Source organism: Mesoplodon densirostris, chromosome 1, assembly GCF_025265405.1.
Source record: "Mesoplodon densirostris isolate mMesDen1 chromosome 1, mMesDen1 primary haplotype, whole genome shotgun sequence".
NCBI classification, from domain to species: Eukaryota; Metazoa; Chordata; class Mammalia; order Artiodactyla; family Ziphiidae; genus Mesoplodon; species Mesoplodon densirostris.
In genome coordinates this window covers 40,727,842-40,748,194 of record NC_082661.1, presented here as the reverse complement: position 1 = coordinate 40,748,194, position 20,353 = coordinate 40,727,842, and the positions used below count along the sequence as shown (strand labels likewise).

General features: G+C 38.8%; 1 protein-coding gene across 3 annotated transcripts in view; it reads left to right on the top strand.

Moving 5' to 3' along the window:
• The window catches only part of A1CF (APOBEC1 complementation factor), a 51,298-nt gene that overhangs the window by 17,773 nt on the left and 13,172 nt on the right, over positions 1 to 20,353 (top strand). For all 3 annotated transcript variants that reach the window (XM_060117078.1, XM_060117002.1, XM_060117154.1), the window contains exons 3-6: positions 1,106 to 1,236; positions 6,154 to 6,392; positions 12,524 to 12,688; positions 18,896 to 18,993. In XM_060117078.1, the coding sequence (XP_059973061.1) occupies positions 1,106 to 1,236; positions 6,154 to 6,392; positions 12,524 to 12,688; positions 18,896 to 18,993 (633 nt within the window). The remainder of the gene's footprint in view (positions 1 to 1,105; positions 1,237 to 6,153; positions 6,393 to 12,523; positions 12,689 to 18,895; positions 18,994 to 20,353) is intronic.

Here is a 20,353-nt window from a genome sequence, read left to right as displayed (position 1 = left end):
ATCAGCTGTGTGTGTGTGTGTGTGTGTGTGTGTGTAGTTCAGCTCAGTTTCAGAACTACTCTTAATTTTATACAAACAACGTCACTTGGCCTGTGCATAAATTACAAGGACTTAATCCTATAAGAATCTTATATACTGAACATGAAAATGAGCACCAAGAAACACTTGAAATGCAGAGATGAAACATGCTTGAACTCTTTCCTAATGAGCCCAGAAAATAATAGGTGTCCATCACTGAGTACCATGGGGTGGCGTGGGGCTGACCTGTGGGTCAGACACCACTGACGTAATAGAAGTAACTTAATGATGCCTCTTCTCCCCATGCATGTCCCTCACATCTGTGTGGGCCACCCGTCTTACAGCAGCCAGCAATAATGAATTACTGTGTCTGGATTATAGAGAACAGTTTGGGTAGCAGGAGGGAATAGTACATAAGCAAAGCAGAGGAATTACAGTGAGAGGGATAGAGTGAGTACACTGCTACCATTGAGGTTCTGGCCCTGGATCAGTTGTGTTAAGACTAGCATTTACCTTCAGCCTACAGATGGAGAAAACAGGGCTCCCAGGACCATCCTCTGAAACACACCTTCTGTGTTCACCTTTATATCACGGTAGGTGGAAAAGATAGCTAAGAAGTCAATTTTACAAGGCTCCAAATGAGTTCTTGGTTTTGGTTTTAAACATCACTGGTGAGTATGACCAAGTAAAGATAAAAACTATGGAGGTCTCAGAGGCCAATGTAAAGGGCAAGGACAAATCTATCAAGAAATTGTACTTCTGATGACAAATGTGTTTTCTGGTCCCTAAGATGTCGTATAAATCCCCAGATAATTGTGTGATGAAAGGTCACTTGCTGCTCTGCCAAAAATATACATTCTGGCAACTCCGGCTGAAATGTCACTTGTACATGTTTTCTTTATTTATCCTGACTTTGCCCATGAGTCAGATAACAGATCTGAACCCAGCATGAAAACATGCAAACTATTACACATGGGATGCAAATGCCAAACACGGCAGAGGCTTCAGAAAACGTTGTGTATTCGTGTGTGTGTTTTCATTTGGAAGTACAAATGTATAAATACAAATTCTCTCTTATTACTTGTAGATTGGTAAAATTTATGAAATGAGAATGATGATGGATTTTAATGGCAACAATAGAGGATATGCGTTTGTAACATTCTCAAATAAACAAGAAGCCAAGAATGCAATCAAGCAACTTAATAATTATGAAATTAGGTAAGATCCATCTCTTCTAGATTAAAAGTGAATCAGACAATGTACCTTTATCTGTTCTTCCATCAAGTTTATCTAATATAGTATATGCAAAATATAGCCAAAATCAGAAATAAAAGGTTAGCTCTTTTTCTTGGAAATCAATTTAATGAAATGTTTATTTAACCAACACTATGTAAGGTGCCAGACTAAGTTCTGTGAAATGTTCCAAGAAGCAAAATTCATTCATTTATCTGTTTCATAAATATGTGCTGGACACTGTTGAAAATGTTAGAAGTATCAAGGTACACTTTCCTACACTCATAGTGAGCAATCGGATGTATCAGATTATTTAAAAGAGTTTGAAAAAATAAAAACCAGGAAATGGGGTAAAGTTGTATGAGGAGGTTGCTACTCTAACTTGATGTATTTAAGAAAATACTCTTCCGGAAAGTAAAATTTGATCTGAGACTTGAATGAAAAGAATCTGCCATGACAGTCAGACCTGGAGGAAAATCCTTTCAGAGAAAGAAAGAACAGCAAGTGCAAAGGTCTCAAAATGAGAATAAGTATGATGTGTTAAAGGAACAGAAAGAAAGCCAGCATTCGGAACAGAGTCAAGAGAGGAGGGTTGAAGCCAATACAGTTGGAGAGTCTTATATTTCATCATTAAGAATTTGGATTTTATTCTAAAAAAAGGGGGGAATCACAGGAGGTTTTAATTAGATTCATGCTTTTTTACAACATTCCTCTGACTACTAAGTGAAGAATGGACTGTAGCAGGGTAAGGACTGAAAGAGGGAAGGCAGTTCAAAGGCCGCTGCTGTGTCTAGAACTAGATGGGAGACGGTAGTGCTTGCATAAGAGGCTAGTGGTAAAGGTGGTAAAAAGTCAGATGTGTGACATATTTTGGAGGTTGAATAGACAAGACTGGCTAAATATTAGATTTAGAGTGTGAGTGGATTTATAATTCAGGGAGGAAAATTAGGATTTTGGTCCAAGTATGTGTGGATGTGATAGTGTCGTGAGATGGAAAAGGCTGGGAGAATAACAGGAAAACATAAAGAGCTCTGTTTGGGACAATGTACATTTGAGATGCACATTAGACATCCCAGGGAAGTTGCTGAGGAGGTGATTGTATGATATTGGAGTCAGGAGAATGGTCACGATTGGAACGTAAATTTGGGGGTCAGCCAAATATAGGCAATATTTGAAACCATGGGATTAGCAGAGGGTTCCAGGACATTACTGACCCTATACAATCAATAACTGTTTTTTATAAATTGACAATACATGAAATTATCTACGTTCTAAAATCTAAACCAGAGGGAACTGCCATAAATCCTTTCTTAAGGAAGCCCAGGGCCACATGGAAGCAAGATTAGTGTGTTAGATGAAAAAGCAATAGCTTGGGGTCAGATGGGCCTCAGCTGAGTGCCAAAAAGTGACTTGACCTCTCTGAGCCTCAATTTCCTCATCTATAAAGTGGGAATAATAATACTTATTTCATAGGTTTATTATGGGGATGTTATCAAGATTTCAGTATGTTTAGCTTAGTGTTTGGAACATAGTAATAGGTCAATAAGTGATAGAATTCTTACATATTAGCACATTAATTCTGAGATACAGTCTTTCACCTATATTTTCTTCCTGTAACAGAGATGTACTTTAATACTGAGGGAATCTTAAATTTAATGAATATAGAGAGAGTAGATTTCCTGTCATTAGTTTTCTCTCACTTCCTATAGGCTCAAAATAAGTCCTGCATTATCCTTTGTAATTCTGTAGTCAGTCAACTACTGGGTAATTTTTCTTAAACCCCTTAGCCATGAAAAGATTGATTGGACTTGGCAACTACTAGTAGCCTAGTCATTCAGTACCAGGATTGGATTCTGGAACAGATTCTTTGAAAAAACATAAAGGAGGCTCCTCTTCCACACATGCCACCATGGATCCAAAAGAGCTCTGATATATGGAAAAATTTTTGGTATGAGAATCAGGAGATCAGAGGTCTAGCCCAGGTTCCTTTGGACAAATCCTTTGACCTCTTTCAGCATCCGTTTTGTATTATCACCTGATCACACAGAGTTATTCTGAGCATCCATCATATGAAATAATATATACTAAGTTATTTTAGAAAGGGCTATAAAAAGTTATATTATATTAGTGATGTTTTCAGGAATTAGAAGATTCTCCATTCCTTGGTCTTTCATAGAAACTAAACATCTTAATAGCAAAGGTTATTCTCAAAATAGCTTTTAAGTTGAGATGGATGTAGAATTGTTTCTGTAGAAAATCAACAAAGTTCGCTGAATCTACTTAATACATTGTTACACATTGGAGCCTGTCAAGACTTTCTGAAAATAGATGGGGTACGAACAATGAACACAATCCATTAAAAAGTAACAGTATCTTCTGTGAATTTCAATGTCTTCATCTATAAAATAGAGACAAAAATACACCTACTTCATGGGAGGGATTATGAAAAATAAAGGAGATAATGCATGTAAAGTTCAGTGCCTGACACATATCAGATGCTCTATAAATGTTTGCTGATTGTTATGATGATGGCAGGAGGGTGCAGAAAAGGAAGAGAAAAAATATGACAAAGCATTTGGAAAGAGAGAATTGGTGGCCAAAATTCCAGTTAAAGTTCAGGTTGGATGGCAGAAGCAAGGTGAAGGCACAGAGTGACTTTGAATTTTAATGAGTAGGATAAACGGAATGTGAAATAGCAGAATAGACACCCCACGGCCAACTTCACCTACTTCCACTCTGCCTTGGATGTTGTCAGAGAGAGAACCTTTCTTGTAGAGAAGAGGTTTATTTGTTACCTCTTCTTGTTACAAACCTTTGGTTTGTTTTTAGCCACTGTCTCTGAGGGCATAGATAAGGTTCTTATCCCGAAAAGACCCACAGGTGTCATATCATCCTCCTCGCCATCAAATATCCCCTGAGCATCCTCTAAATGTCTGGCTTCTGGCGACGTAAAAGTCGTGCCCCCAGCTTTTGAGAGAGAGTTTTTCGTCTCCAAGCAATTCTGGGATTTTCTGACAAATCACACAGATTTAAAAACAGGATATGGAGACTCCAGACTCCCCCTACTGGTAACTGACCGGCCCCCAAATGATCAAAAATATAATTTCTAAATAAATAGTATCTTGGAACAAAAGGTTAAAAAAGAAAAAAAAAAAACCCTGAAAGATCACTTTATCGACCCTTCCCTCCCCCCAGAAAAAACACATTGTTAGGACAATGTTCAACAAATGGAGACGGACCTCTTACATATCTGATATGCGGTCCTTGGTTCTTCAACAAAGCACAGAGGACAACTAGGACAGGGCTCAACCTGGGTGAGAACACCTGCCACACAGCTGAGAGCCACTAGTTTCAAGAAATCAGAGCAATCTCCCACTCACCTGGCTGAGCACTTTTTATTCAGGAGGAATGAGTGGTTTCCGTTAAGCAAACTTGACCCATTTTTAATAACTTTGAGTTATTACAAAAGTCACATGGCCTAATACACAAACACAAAAAAACAGCAAAAAAACAGTAATAAAATTTCAAACCATTCCTTCATTACCCTATTGCCTAAAGAGGATCACTATGTTGAATTTTTATAGTCTTTCTAGATTTTCTATAGTTTTAATCAAAATGGCTTTCTCATATACTCATTTTACATTTTTTTTAACCCAGCAGCATAGTGTGAACTGGAATTTTCAACCATCAAATACTCTCCTATGTTACTATGTTTATTCTCCTCTATTACTATGTTTATTGACCACAGAGCATTCTATGTTATGAACACTCATCTTTTATATACCAGTGCATCCCAGCCAGGAGCAATATTGTCCCCCTAAGGGACATGGAGAAAGATGAAGAGGCATTCTTAGATGACCTAACAGGTGGCTTTTGGCATTTAGTGGTCAAGAACCAGGGATGACAAACATACCACGGTATACAATGAGGAAATGTCCAGCCCCAGAGTCAGTCGTCTCAGCTGAGATACATTAAACCAGTCCTGCATGATGGACTATTTTGCTCATTTCCAATTTGGGAACTATTTTAAATAGTAGCAGTGGATAACCTTACACAAAAAAGCTGATGCTCATCTTTATTTCTAAGGACACTCCCCTAGAGGGGCATTATTTGGCCAAAGGTTACGCACATTTAAGACTTTTGATACATTTTCCCACATGTCCCCCAGAAAAGTTGAACCAACCTATACCTTTGTCATTGAAGGTATCCACCAACTGGCTGATAATCAACACTGCACAGTGGAAGAAACAGGGATTAAACTGAATCCCGGGGCCCATTTTAACTCCCAAAATCTACAAAATCTTAAGCAAGTCACTTAATATCTTGGAGTCTCAAGCTCTTCAACTGTAAAATAGAAACAATACCTATTCTGCTCATCTCACAGGCTCTTTGTGTTGGCCAAATAATATGTGAAACTCTGTTCTGTATAAGGGACTATCTTTAATGGTGATCATGTCAGAATAGCTTCTCTATTTGGTTGGAAAAAAAGGGAGCACCAGGGGTTGCAACCTCGAATACCTCCAGGGCAGGATACAAGAAGAGTACATTGAGCCAGGTGTAAAGACCTCAGGATTGATGATGTATCAGGGAGTGTCGAGGATTCACAATAACTAGTGAATCTACAAATACTCTAAAGACAGCAGACGCAACTCAGTTTCAAATATTTTTTTTCTTTAAAAATGCAGAGCCAAGGTTGACAGAACTTCCAGTTTCTCAAAAGCAGCTACAACTTTCCAAAACCAGTTTAAACACTAAGACGACCAAACGTTCCATATCCACAGGCCATATCAGGTCCCGGGCCTGATATTTTCAATTTTAATTTCAATATATATTTTCATTTTCCATCTTAAACCTTAATCAAGCAAGGACTCTCACCAATCAAAATGCCTGCTGTTTTCACAGAAATGGGCGTCTGTTAGGGGTTTGTGCCAGCGTGGACAACTGTCGATTATTTGTTGGGGGAATCCCAAAAACGAAAAAGAGAGAAGAAATATTATCAGAGATGAAAAAGGTCACCGAAGGAGTTGTGGATGTCATTGTCTACCCAAGTGCTGCAGATAAAACCAAAAACCGGGGCTTTGCCTTCGTGGAGTATGAGAATCATCGGGCAGCTGCCATGGCCCGGAGGAAGCTTCTGCCAGGTTAGGACCCCTCCTCAAAGAGGAGACTTTTCCACTGCCTCAGGCTGCTGTACTCCTTAGCAAAGGAAACAAAAGCCTGTTGTTCGGTTTTTTTTTGCTCTTTATCTCTGGTTATGTTACATTTTTTAAACTCGGTCTTTCTTATTTATTTCACAGTTGATTCAGTTCCCTGAAGTTTTCACAGATTGGGTTCTGAAAACTATTCACTTTATGCATTAAATCCAATGTATATTGCACAGGAGAAATCCAGAACTTGAAGTTATAGCAACCCTACACTGAATCTTTAAACTGAAGAATCTCCTTAAAAGTACATTTATCAGTCAACAGTTATCTTTGTATATAGTTTTTGTTATCAGGCTTATTAGAAATAGGGTATATGTTATCCATTATAATGTAGAAATAATAAATATGCAAGTGATACATTATCCCAATGACAATTAAAATGACATACTTTTATTATGACTCCCTAGTGTCTAATAATTTCTGTCTAATTTTAGGGAATAGAAATAATAGCTTTCCATAGAAAGACACCTTAGTTAGATGCTACAACCACGAGGTAGGTCCTATTTGGTCAACAGCCATAAATTCCTGGGTTTAGAAGACTCCACCAAGACACTGCCCCACTAAGATCAACTTAGGAAAAATTGTTGAAAGTCCTGTGCTTGTTATAAAATATTTGCCAAACTTACACAAAGGTATTAAAATGAATTAATATTAAAATGATAAGTGTGTCAAGAATGGCATATTGAACACATTGGAATCAAGGATTCTCTTAAGCACTGTGGAAGTCACCAGAATCTAAAACAAAGCAAAACAGCAACAAAAACACCTACATTTATTTTTATTTTTTAAAATAAAACCAATAGGATTAGCCTTCCAGAAATTTTCAAAATTGAAAGATGGCTTCTGAGCTTGGGGAATATGTTTTAATAATATTTTCATGAAGGCAGCTTAAAGTGAAAAAATATGAGATATCCCTCAAAATTGATGAATCTATTGAGAGGTGGACATTTTTTATATTCAGCATATTATTAATATATTTTATACATGTGTAATAGTATTGTTATAAAACACAGCAAAGAGAAATTTTGCAAAGACTAGGGAAGATGAAATCAATATTTAAAATTTTAACAGTAAAAATTATTATTTTTTTATTTTTTATTTTTTTTGCGGTATGCGGGCCTCTCACTGCTGTGGCCTCTCCTGCTTTGGAGCACAGGCTCTGGATGCACAGGCTCAGGGGCCATGGCTCATGGGCCCAGCCGCTCCACGGCACGTGGGATCCTCTCGGACCGGGGCACGAACCCGCGTCCCCTACATCGGCAGGCGGACTCTCAACCACTGCGCCACCAGGGAAACCCAGCAAAAATGTTTTGATCTGAGGTGGATATTTTTAATGGGGAAGCTTCCATTCACTACTTCTTCACTACCCAGTGGTCAAGTCGCCTGACTCACAGGTGCATAGAATCACTAAAACTCCCTCGCGCTGCTTACCTAGCCTCTCATGACCTGAACTTAATACTTTGCTGTCCTCTTCAACATCAACAATTCTGCTTTCGAAAAGTGCCTCGTATCCTTCTTGTTCTCAAGCCATCTCTGTAGGCTAAACACATATATTCCCAACCTTGGATTATTTTTTTTTCAAGGTCTCCTAAGTATTCTCCCAGCTCTGCTTTCTCTTTGATGCCCCCAGCCCCCCACCTCCCCCGCCTACTCCATCCTAAACATTACCACCAGAGTAGTGTTCCTAAAATAACATATCATCATTTCTATAAGTTCTTCCAAATAGTAGGAAGGCTGAATGATGTCACTCACTCATTAGTTCAAAAATATTCACCAATTTGCTGCTGCATATGAGATAAAACATAAACCTCTGAGCTCGTCATTCAAGGCCTTTCACTCGGGGCCCCAGTTCTTTTCAAACATAATTGGACCTTCTTTTTCACAATAAACACCCTCCTTTCTATCAGGACAAACTCAGTGTCCTAGACAACACCATGCTCGTTTTTTGTATCCTTTATTTCGGAGGCTGTATCCCCTCCTAGAATGACCTGCCCCTCCCCGTCTCTACTGACTCATGGCATTCAAAGCCCCAGCTTAGCCACCACTTCACTGAGAAACCAGCTTCCACTATTCCAACCCACATTAATCATTTTCCTCCTTCATTACCTGTAAAAACAGATATGTATAATCATTTGGGGGATGGGGGAGGATGGCAGTGAAAGAGGGTCCAAAATGGGAGAAAGAGTTTTCAGCAGCCAGACAATCAGTGTTCCTAGGGAATTAAAACTTCCCGTCAGGTTCCCTTCTTCAAAGAAAGCAGTACATTGACCCACAGAAAGAGCTTCTGTCTTTACCTGAGTTGAACTGACTAGGCCGGGCAAGCAGAATAAGAGGCAGTGAATAAGCCAGCCAAAGCAAACTGCTTCCTTTCTACTGAAGCCTGAGAGTAAAATCTATTACCCATTTGGACATCTACTTATGACTTCACCATAGATTAAGCAACAACACATGATTTCAGTAATGGGCAATCCTCTGGAGACCCCAGTTTGAAAGGACAAGGAGAGCTTTAAGAAACGTGATAAGCAAGGACCACAAGAAGCTTTTCCTTCTTCATTGATCCAGGCTTGAAGACAGAGAGAAAATTGTGGTCTAAAGTGGTATATTGCCCCCCACCACCTACCTCCTCAAACAGTGGAAGCTCCCTCTTGACATTGCATCTTTACTGAGGTGTAGTAGAACAAAGTTGATGCATCCAGTTCAGGCATTATCAAAGCATTCTAAGGATGCTCTGAAAAAAATTTCCAACAGTGGTTTGCAATTTTAGCCTCCATCAGAATCACCTGGAGGGCTCGTTAAGGCATAGATTGCTGGGGCCCCCAACCCCAGAGTTCCTGATTCAGTAGGTGTGGTATGGGGTCTGATCATTTGCATTTATAACAAGTTCCCAGGATGCAACTGCCCCTGAGACCACAAGTTTGAGATCTGATCATCTAAATCAAGGGTGGTCCATGCTGGGCTACAAATTTGAATCATCTGAAGAGGTTTTTAAACAATACCAGTGCCCAAATCAACCTCTAATCAATTGAATCTGCTTCTCTGGGGGGCGGCGTTGGAGCACTGATATTTTAAGTTTTCCAGATAATTCTGTTGTGTAGCCAAATTTTGTGATCCACTGCTAAATCTGTCAACTAATGACACTAGTCACTCACCTGCATGGGAAATAAATAGGAACACCTGGGGAACCACTCAGTATAGAAACATTTGTGTCTACAATGTACTTTGCTTTCTTCTTTTTTCTTTTATTTTTTTATTTTTTATTTTTTTTGTGGTACGCGGGCCTCTCACTGTTGTGGCCTCTCCCCGTTGCGGAGCACAGGCTCCGGACGCGCAGGCTCAGCGGCCATGGCTCACGGGCCCAGCCGCTCTGCGGCATGTGGGATCTTCCCGGACCGGGGCACGAACCCGTGTGCCCTGCATCGGCAGGCGGACTCTCAACCACTGCGCCACCAGGGAAGCCCTACTTTGCTTTCTTCTAAATGACAAGGTTCTAAAAAAAAAAATCATACCTAATTTGAGTGAGTGACACTATTCACATTGGACAATGCATATTCTGAGGAAACTATACATCCCAAAAAATAGATAAACAATACTCAAGAGGAATGTATGTTATTGAATTATCATTTAAAAGCGATAAATTAAGTCCCTTCTCTTTTTTTTAAGTTTTAAATAGGTGGGTTTTAAAAATTTTTTATTGCTGTATAGTTGCTTTACAATGTTGTGTTAGTTTCTGCTGTACAGCAAAGTGAATTAGCTATATGTATATATATATCCCCTCCTTTTTGGATTTCCTCCCCATTTAAATCACCACAGAGCACTGAGTAGAGTTCCCTGTGCTGTACAGTAGGTTCTCATTAGTTATCTATTTTACACATAGTAGTGTATATATGTCAATCCCAATCTCCCAGTTCATCCCACCCACCCTTTCCCCCTTTTGTGTCCATACATTTGTGCTCTACGTCTATGTCTCTATTTCTGCTTTGCATATAGGTTCATCTGTAACATTTTCCTAGATTCCTCATATATGTGTTAATGCATCACCTTCTTTTGTCTTCACAACAACCCTGAGAAGCAGGTACTTTTATTATCCCCATTTTTCAGATGAGGAAACTGATGCTTAGAAAGGTTTTTTTCCTAGCCAGGATCATTAATCTGATATTTGAACTTGTCTGACTTCAAAGCTCAAGTTCACAAATCACTTTCCAACACTGACTTTCACAGGGATGTTTATGGAAATCACTGCTCCCTGCACCTCCTCTCACTTCTATCCACTTTAACCTTTTCCACATCTTCAGGCCTGTGAATGACTTACCGTGGTCCCCGTCTGGGAAGGCAAAAGCCAATGGGCTAGAACAGTGTTCTCAATTTTGGCTGAATTAACTGAGGTGCTTTTTAAAATCCTAAGGCCTAGACCACTTAAATCAGAATGGAAAAGAGGGTCCAGAGGTCAGTGATGAGCCGATTCCCAGGGGAAAATCAAAAGCACTGATTTGTAATATTTTTGGATTTCCATACTATTAACACTCCCATTGTGGTTCATTTCAAGCCACCAAGGTGACATCAATTGACTCACAAAATTCTGAAAATTTAAGTCTATTCTTGCAGGTAGAAAGGACCTGAGTCCAGCACACCCAGTGGAACCCATATTTATGTAAGCTCTTCTACTATGGGACCAAGATTGAGAACCACTGAGCTACAGAAACCAGAGTCACCTAGGAGCCTTAGGGTTTTGGGGATAAGACCCTTAACAAAGTCTATGTAAAGCATAGAAAGGAAGGGAATGGAAGAAAAAGGAAAGGAAATGTAGAAGGGGAGTGGAAGGGAGGGGGGAAAGAGAGTGATGGAGAAAATTATCCTCTGGGCTGCAAGGCAGAACAAGGTAGCCAGCCAACTGGGATAGCAGGAGCCAGCCTCCTGCTAACTCACTGGGATTCACTAACTCATTAGGATGAGTCTATCCTTTGTTTGAGTTTTAGAATGTCAATGCCACAGATGCTTTCACTGACTGTTTTTTAAGGAATAAAAAGATGCATTTTGATTAAAAATACTTGCCTCTTGTGTAATAATTAAACATTTCCAATCAAATTAAAAAATTGAGTTGACCCTCACCCTCCTCTCATCACTTCAACATGGATCTGTACTGTGTAGGGGTACAGGGGTTGAGTAACAAAAAACAAAAGGAAGCAGTGGAGAAGTGAAATAGATCTGGGTAAGGTAGCCTCTCAAAAGCTAATTTCCTCTTCTGTAAAACTGGGAAAGTCATTCCCCTCCCCATAAAGTTACTGTGAGAAGGAACTGAGAGAATATGGGAAACATGCAGTAGAGTGCAAGACACTCAATAAATTGCAGTTATATAGGAATACAAATATATATGTAGTCATGGATAACAGCTACCCTTTCAAGATGAGTTCAATTTCCCTTCATAGACTCTTCATTGCTCTTTGTCTTAATTTGGGAAATAATAATAACTTTTTCTCCAGATTTCTGAGTTGTCTGTGTTCTGATAAAACGAGAATTAGGAGGGAATATAGTTGATCAGAGCTCTGACCGAGTGTAAGTGACTGAAAACAAGCTAGGGGTACCTGAGCCCTACCCACCCTTCACATGCACCATTTTTGGACAGCTCAGTGGTGGCACCTAGTCACACAGATTCCAACTGCAGCAGATATACTTCCTAATGACCTTTATAATGCTTCAGGAAGCCAGACTCTATGTCTGAGCCCTAAATCCGTTCTTTTTCTTTCTTCCGTTTTTGCCATCTCCAATGACTACCTTCACCCTGTGAGAACTAGGACCCAAACGTGACCACTGCTGCCTCATTTCTGTTCCATTTCAAACCACGTTCTAGTTCCATTTATACCCTATCATTATAATAAGTCACTTGTCATACAGAACTCCCTTCTAGCCAGGTCTTATTTGAAATGTCTCTTAAAAACGATAATCACCTCTTTTAATATTAGTCTTCTTGCTCAATCAAGACTTCAAGGTTCAATTTAAAAGTCCGTTAGTATGAACTGAGATGATGTATTAATTTCTATATAATTAATCATACTTGTGATCCTTCTCAACAGGAAGAATTCAGTTATGGGGACATCCTATTGCAGTAGACTGGGCAGAACCAGAAGTAGAAGTTGATGAAGACACAATGTCTTCCGTGAAAATCCTATATGTAAGAAACCTAATGCTGTCTACCTCTGAAGAGATGATTGAGAAAGAATTCAACAATATTAAACCAGGTAGGACATACCAGACAACATTACTTTTTCAAAACATACTTTAAAAACACTTATGCTTGTGATAACTTCATGTATCTTTAAATAAGATAGCTTTCACTTATTCTCATAATTGCATAGACTATTAAAACTATATTCCTACCTTTGGATTAGAAAATAGGGACCTAAGGTCCTATAACATTTATCGATATTATAATTATACATGTTTCTGTGTGATTACTTAATGAATACATATTTCCTTCATTAAACTATAAATTCCATGAGTTCTTTTTGTTTCTATTGTCTCCTCAGCTCCTGTCTGTGTGCCTGGGACTTAGTAGATGCTCAATAAATATTAACTGTGTTAATAAATGCATGGCTATAACTATAGATCTAATGCAGGTTTCTCAACCTCAGTATTCTTGACATTTTTGGCCAGATAATTCTTGGCTGTGGGGATCTGTCCTGTGCAGTCCATGGTGTAATAACAAAAAATGTCTCTGGACATTTTTATAATTTTTAAATTTTTGTAACCAAAAATGTCTCTAGACATTTTTGTGCCTGGGAAGGCAAATTGCCCCCAGTTGAGAACCACTGGTCTAATGGAATATGATTGTGACTTTAGGTACATAAGTAAGGAGGTGACAATTTGTTCTAGGAAACTAATTTGGGTGAAGAGAAAGCAAAAAGGAAGGTGGAGAAGAATAATTACTGTTCATTTTGTCAATACTTTTCATTATCAATTTTAAGCCATGAGATCGACTCCCTATCTCTTTTTTTCTCATGTAGAAACTGCAACACTGAGACAAGTAAAACATTTTAAGAAACAATGTCCAAACAAGCATTTCCCAAAGCCAGTTCTGCATAACATTAATTTTATAAAATGTTAATGATAAAAGGGGTTCATGGTCAAATAAGTTTGTTAACACGAGATTCAGCAAAATTAAAGGTTTGTTTGCTTGTGGGACTTATCAGAGTCCTTCACCTTCGAATTTGCTTTGAAAGTCTCCAAAAGAAGCATTGTAGGATAACTCACTTCCCAATTTGGGGGCCATGGATCCCATTTTTTGGCAGATTGTCTTGTGGTATTAGCATGCTTTGGAGCATATTAGTCTAAGTGTATCACTGTGGTGACATCTTTCCATAAATGAGAATTTCTCAGGCAGTAACTCTCTAGATTGTTGATAAGCATGGGCCATGATGCCATCATCTTAAAACTGCCTGAGAATATTCACTTCACATAGTCATGTTGCCTGTTTCCAACTCTGGTTGCTCTGTCAGTTATAATAGAATAAACTGATAATTAATTCTAAAGGTAATTAGTAAGGTTATCATTTCTCCCTTTTTAAAGATTCATCAGAGATTTGCCTTTTTCCAGCCTTCAGGAACTCTGCCTTCCCTGCTACTTTAGTATAACGGTGTGGCTCAACAACCCTATGATGTAGGGTACCTTACTACTTCCATTATTTTAAAGATAAGAAAACCAGGACCCAGAGCAGATAAGTAGCTTGCCCAGGGTCATACAACCAGCAAGTGGCAGATTCCGGACTTGAATCCAGGTCTGGTTAACAGCATGTTCTTAACAACTCTAGGACCCTGTGCTCTGTGCTTATTCCATTTACTCACTCATTCATTCACCTGTCATTGCTTCAGTGGCTCATGGGTGCCAGGCACAGTGGGAGGAGCTAACAGGTATGATGTGTGTGTGTGGAAGGAGTTTAAGATGCTCCAGAAGAATAACAGCAATGGCAGCCTAACTCCCGAGGTGTAGAGAAGACTCATGTTTAGGAGAAGTGATGTATAATTGGAGACCTGAAAGTTGATGCAGTTATGAGCATAACAACTATCTGTGAATGTATAAGCATTGCTCCACCATGACTTTAAGTTGATTTTCTTCCTTCCCATAGTGAATAATACTTCTTATTTTTATGTAATTAAAACATTACTCCTTGAAGCAAGTCAGAAAGAGAAAAACAAATACTGTATGCTAACACATATATATGGAATCTGAAAAAAAATGGATTTGATGAACCTTGGGACAGGACAGGAATAAAGACACAGATGTAGAGAATGAACTTGAGGACACCGGGAATGTGGAAAGGGTAAGCTGGGACAAAGTGAGAAAGTGGCATGGACATATATACACTACCAAATGTAAAACAGATAGCTAGTGGGAAGCATCTGCATAGCACAGGAAGATCAGCTTGGTGTTTTGTGACCACCTAGAGGGGTGGGAGGGAGGCACAAGAGGGAAGGGATATGGAGATATATGTATATGTATAGCTGATTCACTTTGTTATACAGCAGAAACTAACACAACATTGTAAAGCAATTATACTACAATAAAGATGTTAAAAAATTACTCTTTTTAGGGGGGAAAGGCTGGAATGAGAAACTACTAAAAGGCTGCTTCATTTCATAGACACTGGCTATCAGCTTTCCCAGTCTGTGTGTTGAAGATAGACAAGTGTCCAGGCCCTTTTAAGTATAATGAAAATAATAAATGCCAGGTGTCTCTTCCTCTCTCTCTCTCTCTCTCTCTCTCTCTCTCTCTCTCTCTCTCTCTCTCTGAGGCTGGTGGGACAACCCTCGGGGCTCTATAACGATGTGTGGCTGCTTCTTGGCACTCTGCAGAAGAAAATGAATTGCAAAGGGTGGACTACTAGCAGACATCTGCTGTATTGGGGAAAAAAAAGTCAGAGCTAACCAGTTTCCTTTCCAGTGGAAAGGATGTGTTTATACTTACCTAGAAAAATTTGAGAAACAGAAAAATAACTCTTTAAAAATTCTATTGAAGGTTTGGATCCCTCGGAGGATCCTGAATATTCCTTGCAAATATTTATCAATGAATTATTTTAACCCTGAATAACCTGAAAATATTATATCGGTACTCAGACAAATAAATGACAATCAGAACAAAAACTGGGTCCTGAAAATGTATGTTCTTCCCCAGTGTAGCCTAAGGGTATCTGCTGAAATTCCAATTATAGTCATTCTATAAAATCTGATTTTCCTAAAGGGGTTTACCTTCAGAATCACCTGGAGGGCTTGTTAAAACAGATTGCTGGCCCCACCCCTTGAGTTTCACATTCAGTACGTCTAGGGTGGGGCCCAAGCACTTGCATTTCCATTAAGTTCTAGGTGAAGCTGATACTGCAGGTCTGGGGACCACACTTTGGGCACCACGACCCTCTGAAAGTCTCCCCTTGGGATTGCAGATGTGTTTGTCTTCAGGTAATTGATGTGTCTCTGACAAGTTGGTAATGAACAGAGTAACTGTTTCCCAGTTCTCTGCATTATGAGTCTTACAGATGACCACTGGTATTTTATTGCCTCACCCTCTGCCAAATGAGGATCAATCAATAATCAAACTCCTATGCACAAAGAAGGAACATATTAACATAAGCCATATGTTGGATACTACTGTAGAGAATACCAGCTTTTATGATAAAAACTCTCACTTTCTAATTTGTCTTCTTTATGAGGTTAAATTTTTACATCTTAAGATTTCTAGGACTTCCCTGGTGGTGCAGTGGTTAAGAATCCGCCTGCCAATGCAGGGGACACGGGTTCTATCCCTGGTCTGGGAATATCCCACATGCCGCAGAGCAACTAAGCCCATGCGCCACAACTACTGAGCCTGTGTGCCACAACTACTGAGCCCACATGCCATAACTACTGAAGCCCGTGTGCCTAGAGTCCATGCTCTGCAACAAGAAAACCCACTGCAGTGAGAAGTCCATGCACCGCAATGAAGAGTAGCCCCTGCTCGCCGCAACCAGAGAAAGCCTGCGCACAGCAACAAAAACCCACACAGCCATAAATAAATAAATAAATAAATAAAATAAAGTTAAAGAAAAAAAAAGATTTCCAAAAGCATGTGTGGCTGGACATTACTGTTCAAAAATGCAAGTTGATTTCAATATCTACAAACAGAATTTGAGAACATCAAAATCCATTATCATCTGAAGTGCCACCTAACTAATGTGAATGGGAGTTGGAGTGTGAACTGACTGATAATATTTGCTCATCCTCTGTGCCCAGGTCCCACTCGGTTTCAGTGCCTGGGGGCCCCAGAGGGCCCTACTCAGTTTCAGCCCCTGTGTACAAAACACTAGGTAGGAACTAGGGTAAAGACAATACCAAAATGCCTCTGGGAGCTAACAGTGGAGCCTGGGTGGAGGATGGCACTGGAGAATGAATGGCACAAACACTGGAAAGGTAAAGGTCCTCATTGGCCCACTTTTTACTTAATTTCCAAGATAAGTCATAAGGTTAAGTCACAATAATTACCCCACTTGACACTGAAGGAATAAAGGGACCAGGTTAGAAGTTCAGTTAATCACATGTCCTATGGTTCATGGTCTCAAATACCTTTATTTATTATCAGCTAAGCCAGACCATTTTGCTCTGTACAACCACTATCATAAGAAGTCATGGGTTGAATGCGAGGGGTGAGAGAAGAGAAGTACTGCAATATTTTTAAATTATCCTTCCATTAGAACCCTACCATTATTGCAAAGGAAGACAGTTTATAGTCATTGAACCACATGATAGAGTAGAAGCCTAATTGCCTTGTGACCTTGAACCTAAGAGGGTAGATAACTGAACTTTGACAGGGAGAGGGGAAAAGGAGGACTTCTCTCCTCTCTTCTGATCCTCCCTGGCATGGGGTCCCATCCTAGGTTGTCTCTGGAAACTAAAGATAGTAGAAAACCTGTTCTCTCAAGATACACCCAAGAGACTATAACTAAAAGGTGGTAATTTACATGCTAAACTAACAGGTTAATGTTAAACAAGTTTCCATCTTACCTTCACTCTAGGCAAAAGTTCTATTTTTAAAATTGAGTAAGCAACATGTCATAATAAAATGTAAAATATAAAGCTCAACCCTCTCAGTAGAACTTTATTTTTACACATTACCATCAACATATTCAGCAATCCCTCTACATAAAAATAGGATAGTTTGATTTGTTATTTTTTTATTACACGAATAATATAAACAAGCCTTGTTAATATTTGGAGAATACTGGAGAATATAAATTAAAATATCAAAGTCCCCTTTCTTCTCCCCAAATTTCTCCCCATTCCTGAAGTAACCCCTACTAATGGTCTGATATTTATCCTTCCAGTTCTCTTTCTGTGTGTGTGTGTATTCATATTTATGTGCACATGTATGTTGGTTGGGATTTTTAAAAACATAAATGCTATGATATTATACTTATTATTTTGTAAATTTTTAAATTTGACAACAGGCTCTGAATCTTTCCATGTATATATAGACCTATTTGTTCTCTTTAAAGACTCCTTAGTGCTATTTAATAAAAATATACCAAATTTAATCACTCATGAAATTGGACATTGTTTTATTTTTGCTGTTTCAACTGACTGGTGTAATTAATACCCTTATGCATGATCTTTTTGTATATGTGTGAATGCTTCTTGTAAAAGAGATATCTCAAGGTAGAATTAGTAGATATCTACATTGTTTCCAACTTTTAGATATTATGAACAGCATCATAAGGAACTATCTTGGTTTTCAGATGTTCTTTCACAAACTATTTTTTGTTTGTTTGTTTTGATCAAGAGAGTATGAGATAAGCAGATGGGAGATCTGAGTTCTAGTTCCTAGCTATGTGAACTCAGAAATCTCGCATACCTTATCAGAACCTTACATTCCAAATCATTAAGTTAAAAATAAATAAATTAAGGTAAAATGAATTAAAAATTAAATTATTACTAAAGTCTCCCCTAACTCTAACACTTTTTATTATATAAATCAAAAGAGACAAGGTATTTTTCTGGGGAAAAAGCCATAAAATTTAAAAAGGTAATTACCTAAATATATATTTATAATATGACCAATAATTGAGTTCAACTCAACAATATTTTACCATGTATAAGTTACTATCTTTTATATTATATAATATACAAGATACCGTTCCTATCCTCAAAGATCTTATAATCTAGGAAGTGGAAACACAAATCCACAACTAATTACAATAAGGCAGAATATAAGTATTATTTAAAAATTAGAAAAAAATCATCTGTTGAATGTGCAGAATTTTAAACCTGGACACAGGAAATATTTTCAATGACCTCTTTACTTAAATAGAGTCTCCAAAAATAAAAAAAAAAGGATAAAATATTCTTGGAAGCTAAATGCTTAAATATATCATGTTCAATGCTATCTCAGGTTTGCTAATGGGACTACTTTCAATCTGCTTCCAGGTGCTGTTGAGAGGGTAAAGAAAATCCGAGACTATGCTTTCGTGCACTTCACTAACAGAGAAGATGCGGTGGAGGCTATGAAAGCTTTAAATGGGAAGGTAATGTAGGACCAAGAAAAAATATGTACAGGTTACATCAAAGTTTGGTGTGGAAGTTTTATTCAAGGAAACAGTCCTGCAAGTCCTTCTCACTCAGCCTTCCTCCATCTCTGACATGGCTGCCTCAATCCAGCTAAGATGAACAAAAGAGAAGTGATGGAAAATACAGTGGAGATGTGGTTCATATGTCCAATTCTTTCTCTAATTTTGGCTGATTTGGGCATGTCATTGGCCCTCAATTTCTTTAGAAGGAGAGAGTTGGAGTGGATTATCCCAAGGTGTTTTTCCCAATTCCAGTTTTCTCTATTTCAAAGAAACTATCACCTTTGTAGTACAGGATTTTGGAGGCTGATAATCTAAAAAGATGTCAAGGTTATCATTTTGCCCTCAGAGTTTGATCTTCCAAACTCTGGAAGCCTTGGAATCTCTTCACCTTGCCAAGAGTAAGGTCTGGGGAAAACTCAAATACTATATCCTTACTTCTAATTTGTATATAGAAACCAATATAATATTTACTTATTACTCCAATAAACATTAAAAGGCTTTTGTAGACCACTTATCATGCTAAATAATGTTTGGGATACAAAAAGGATCAAACCAAAGATGTTTATCAAAGGGCTAAAAGTCAGCTGGAAGATTAAGACAAGTATGCAGAACTTTTGCAAAGTCCAGCCAGATAAGTTTTGTTTAGGAAAAAAAAAAAAGAAGTGGTGAGAATGTTCAAAGAAAAGAGGAGTGGGTCATAAAGAATCAGAAAATCTTCATGGATATGAGAAGATAATATTTAAGAGAAGCCTTGAAAGTTGGGCAGAATTCCAAAAGAAAAAACATGGAAAAGGAAAGGTAGTCTCAGAGGCACAGAATTTGGAAAGAGCAAGATATGATTGGAGGACAGTAAAAGTAGATTGCTTTGCTACGAACCTAATGCACATAGGGCTGTTTCACCTGCCGGACTTGCATCAGTCGGTCCTAATAGGAGACAGTTGGCAAAGGGACTAATTACAAACATGTGAGTGTGGGGTAGGGGAATTAAAAGAGTGCAGGAAACTGGGGCTCACCCACTCCTGAACCCAAGGGGACAAGGGGCTACAGAAGGAACAGGAAATCTAAAGGAGACAGGATTCTAAAGAGCAGGTCTCTGAGAAAAGTAATGAACTTTGGCCAGTGGACACATCCAGGCCAAGGCGACCTCTCAGAGAGAGAGCCAAGAGAAGAAATGGCTTGAACTCACTGTTTTCTCTCCCTCCAACCTCCTGCCAGGCCTCTCCACTGGCCAAATCCAATCATAATCCGGAAAGCCCAAGACCCTGAAGAGGATGCCATGCAGAACACCCTCCCGGAGCTGGGAGGCTGGAGACCA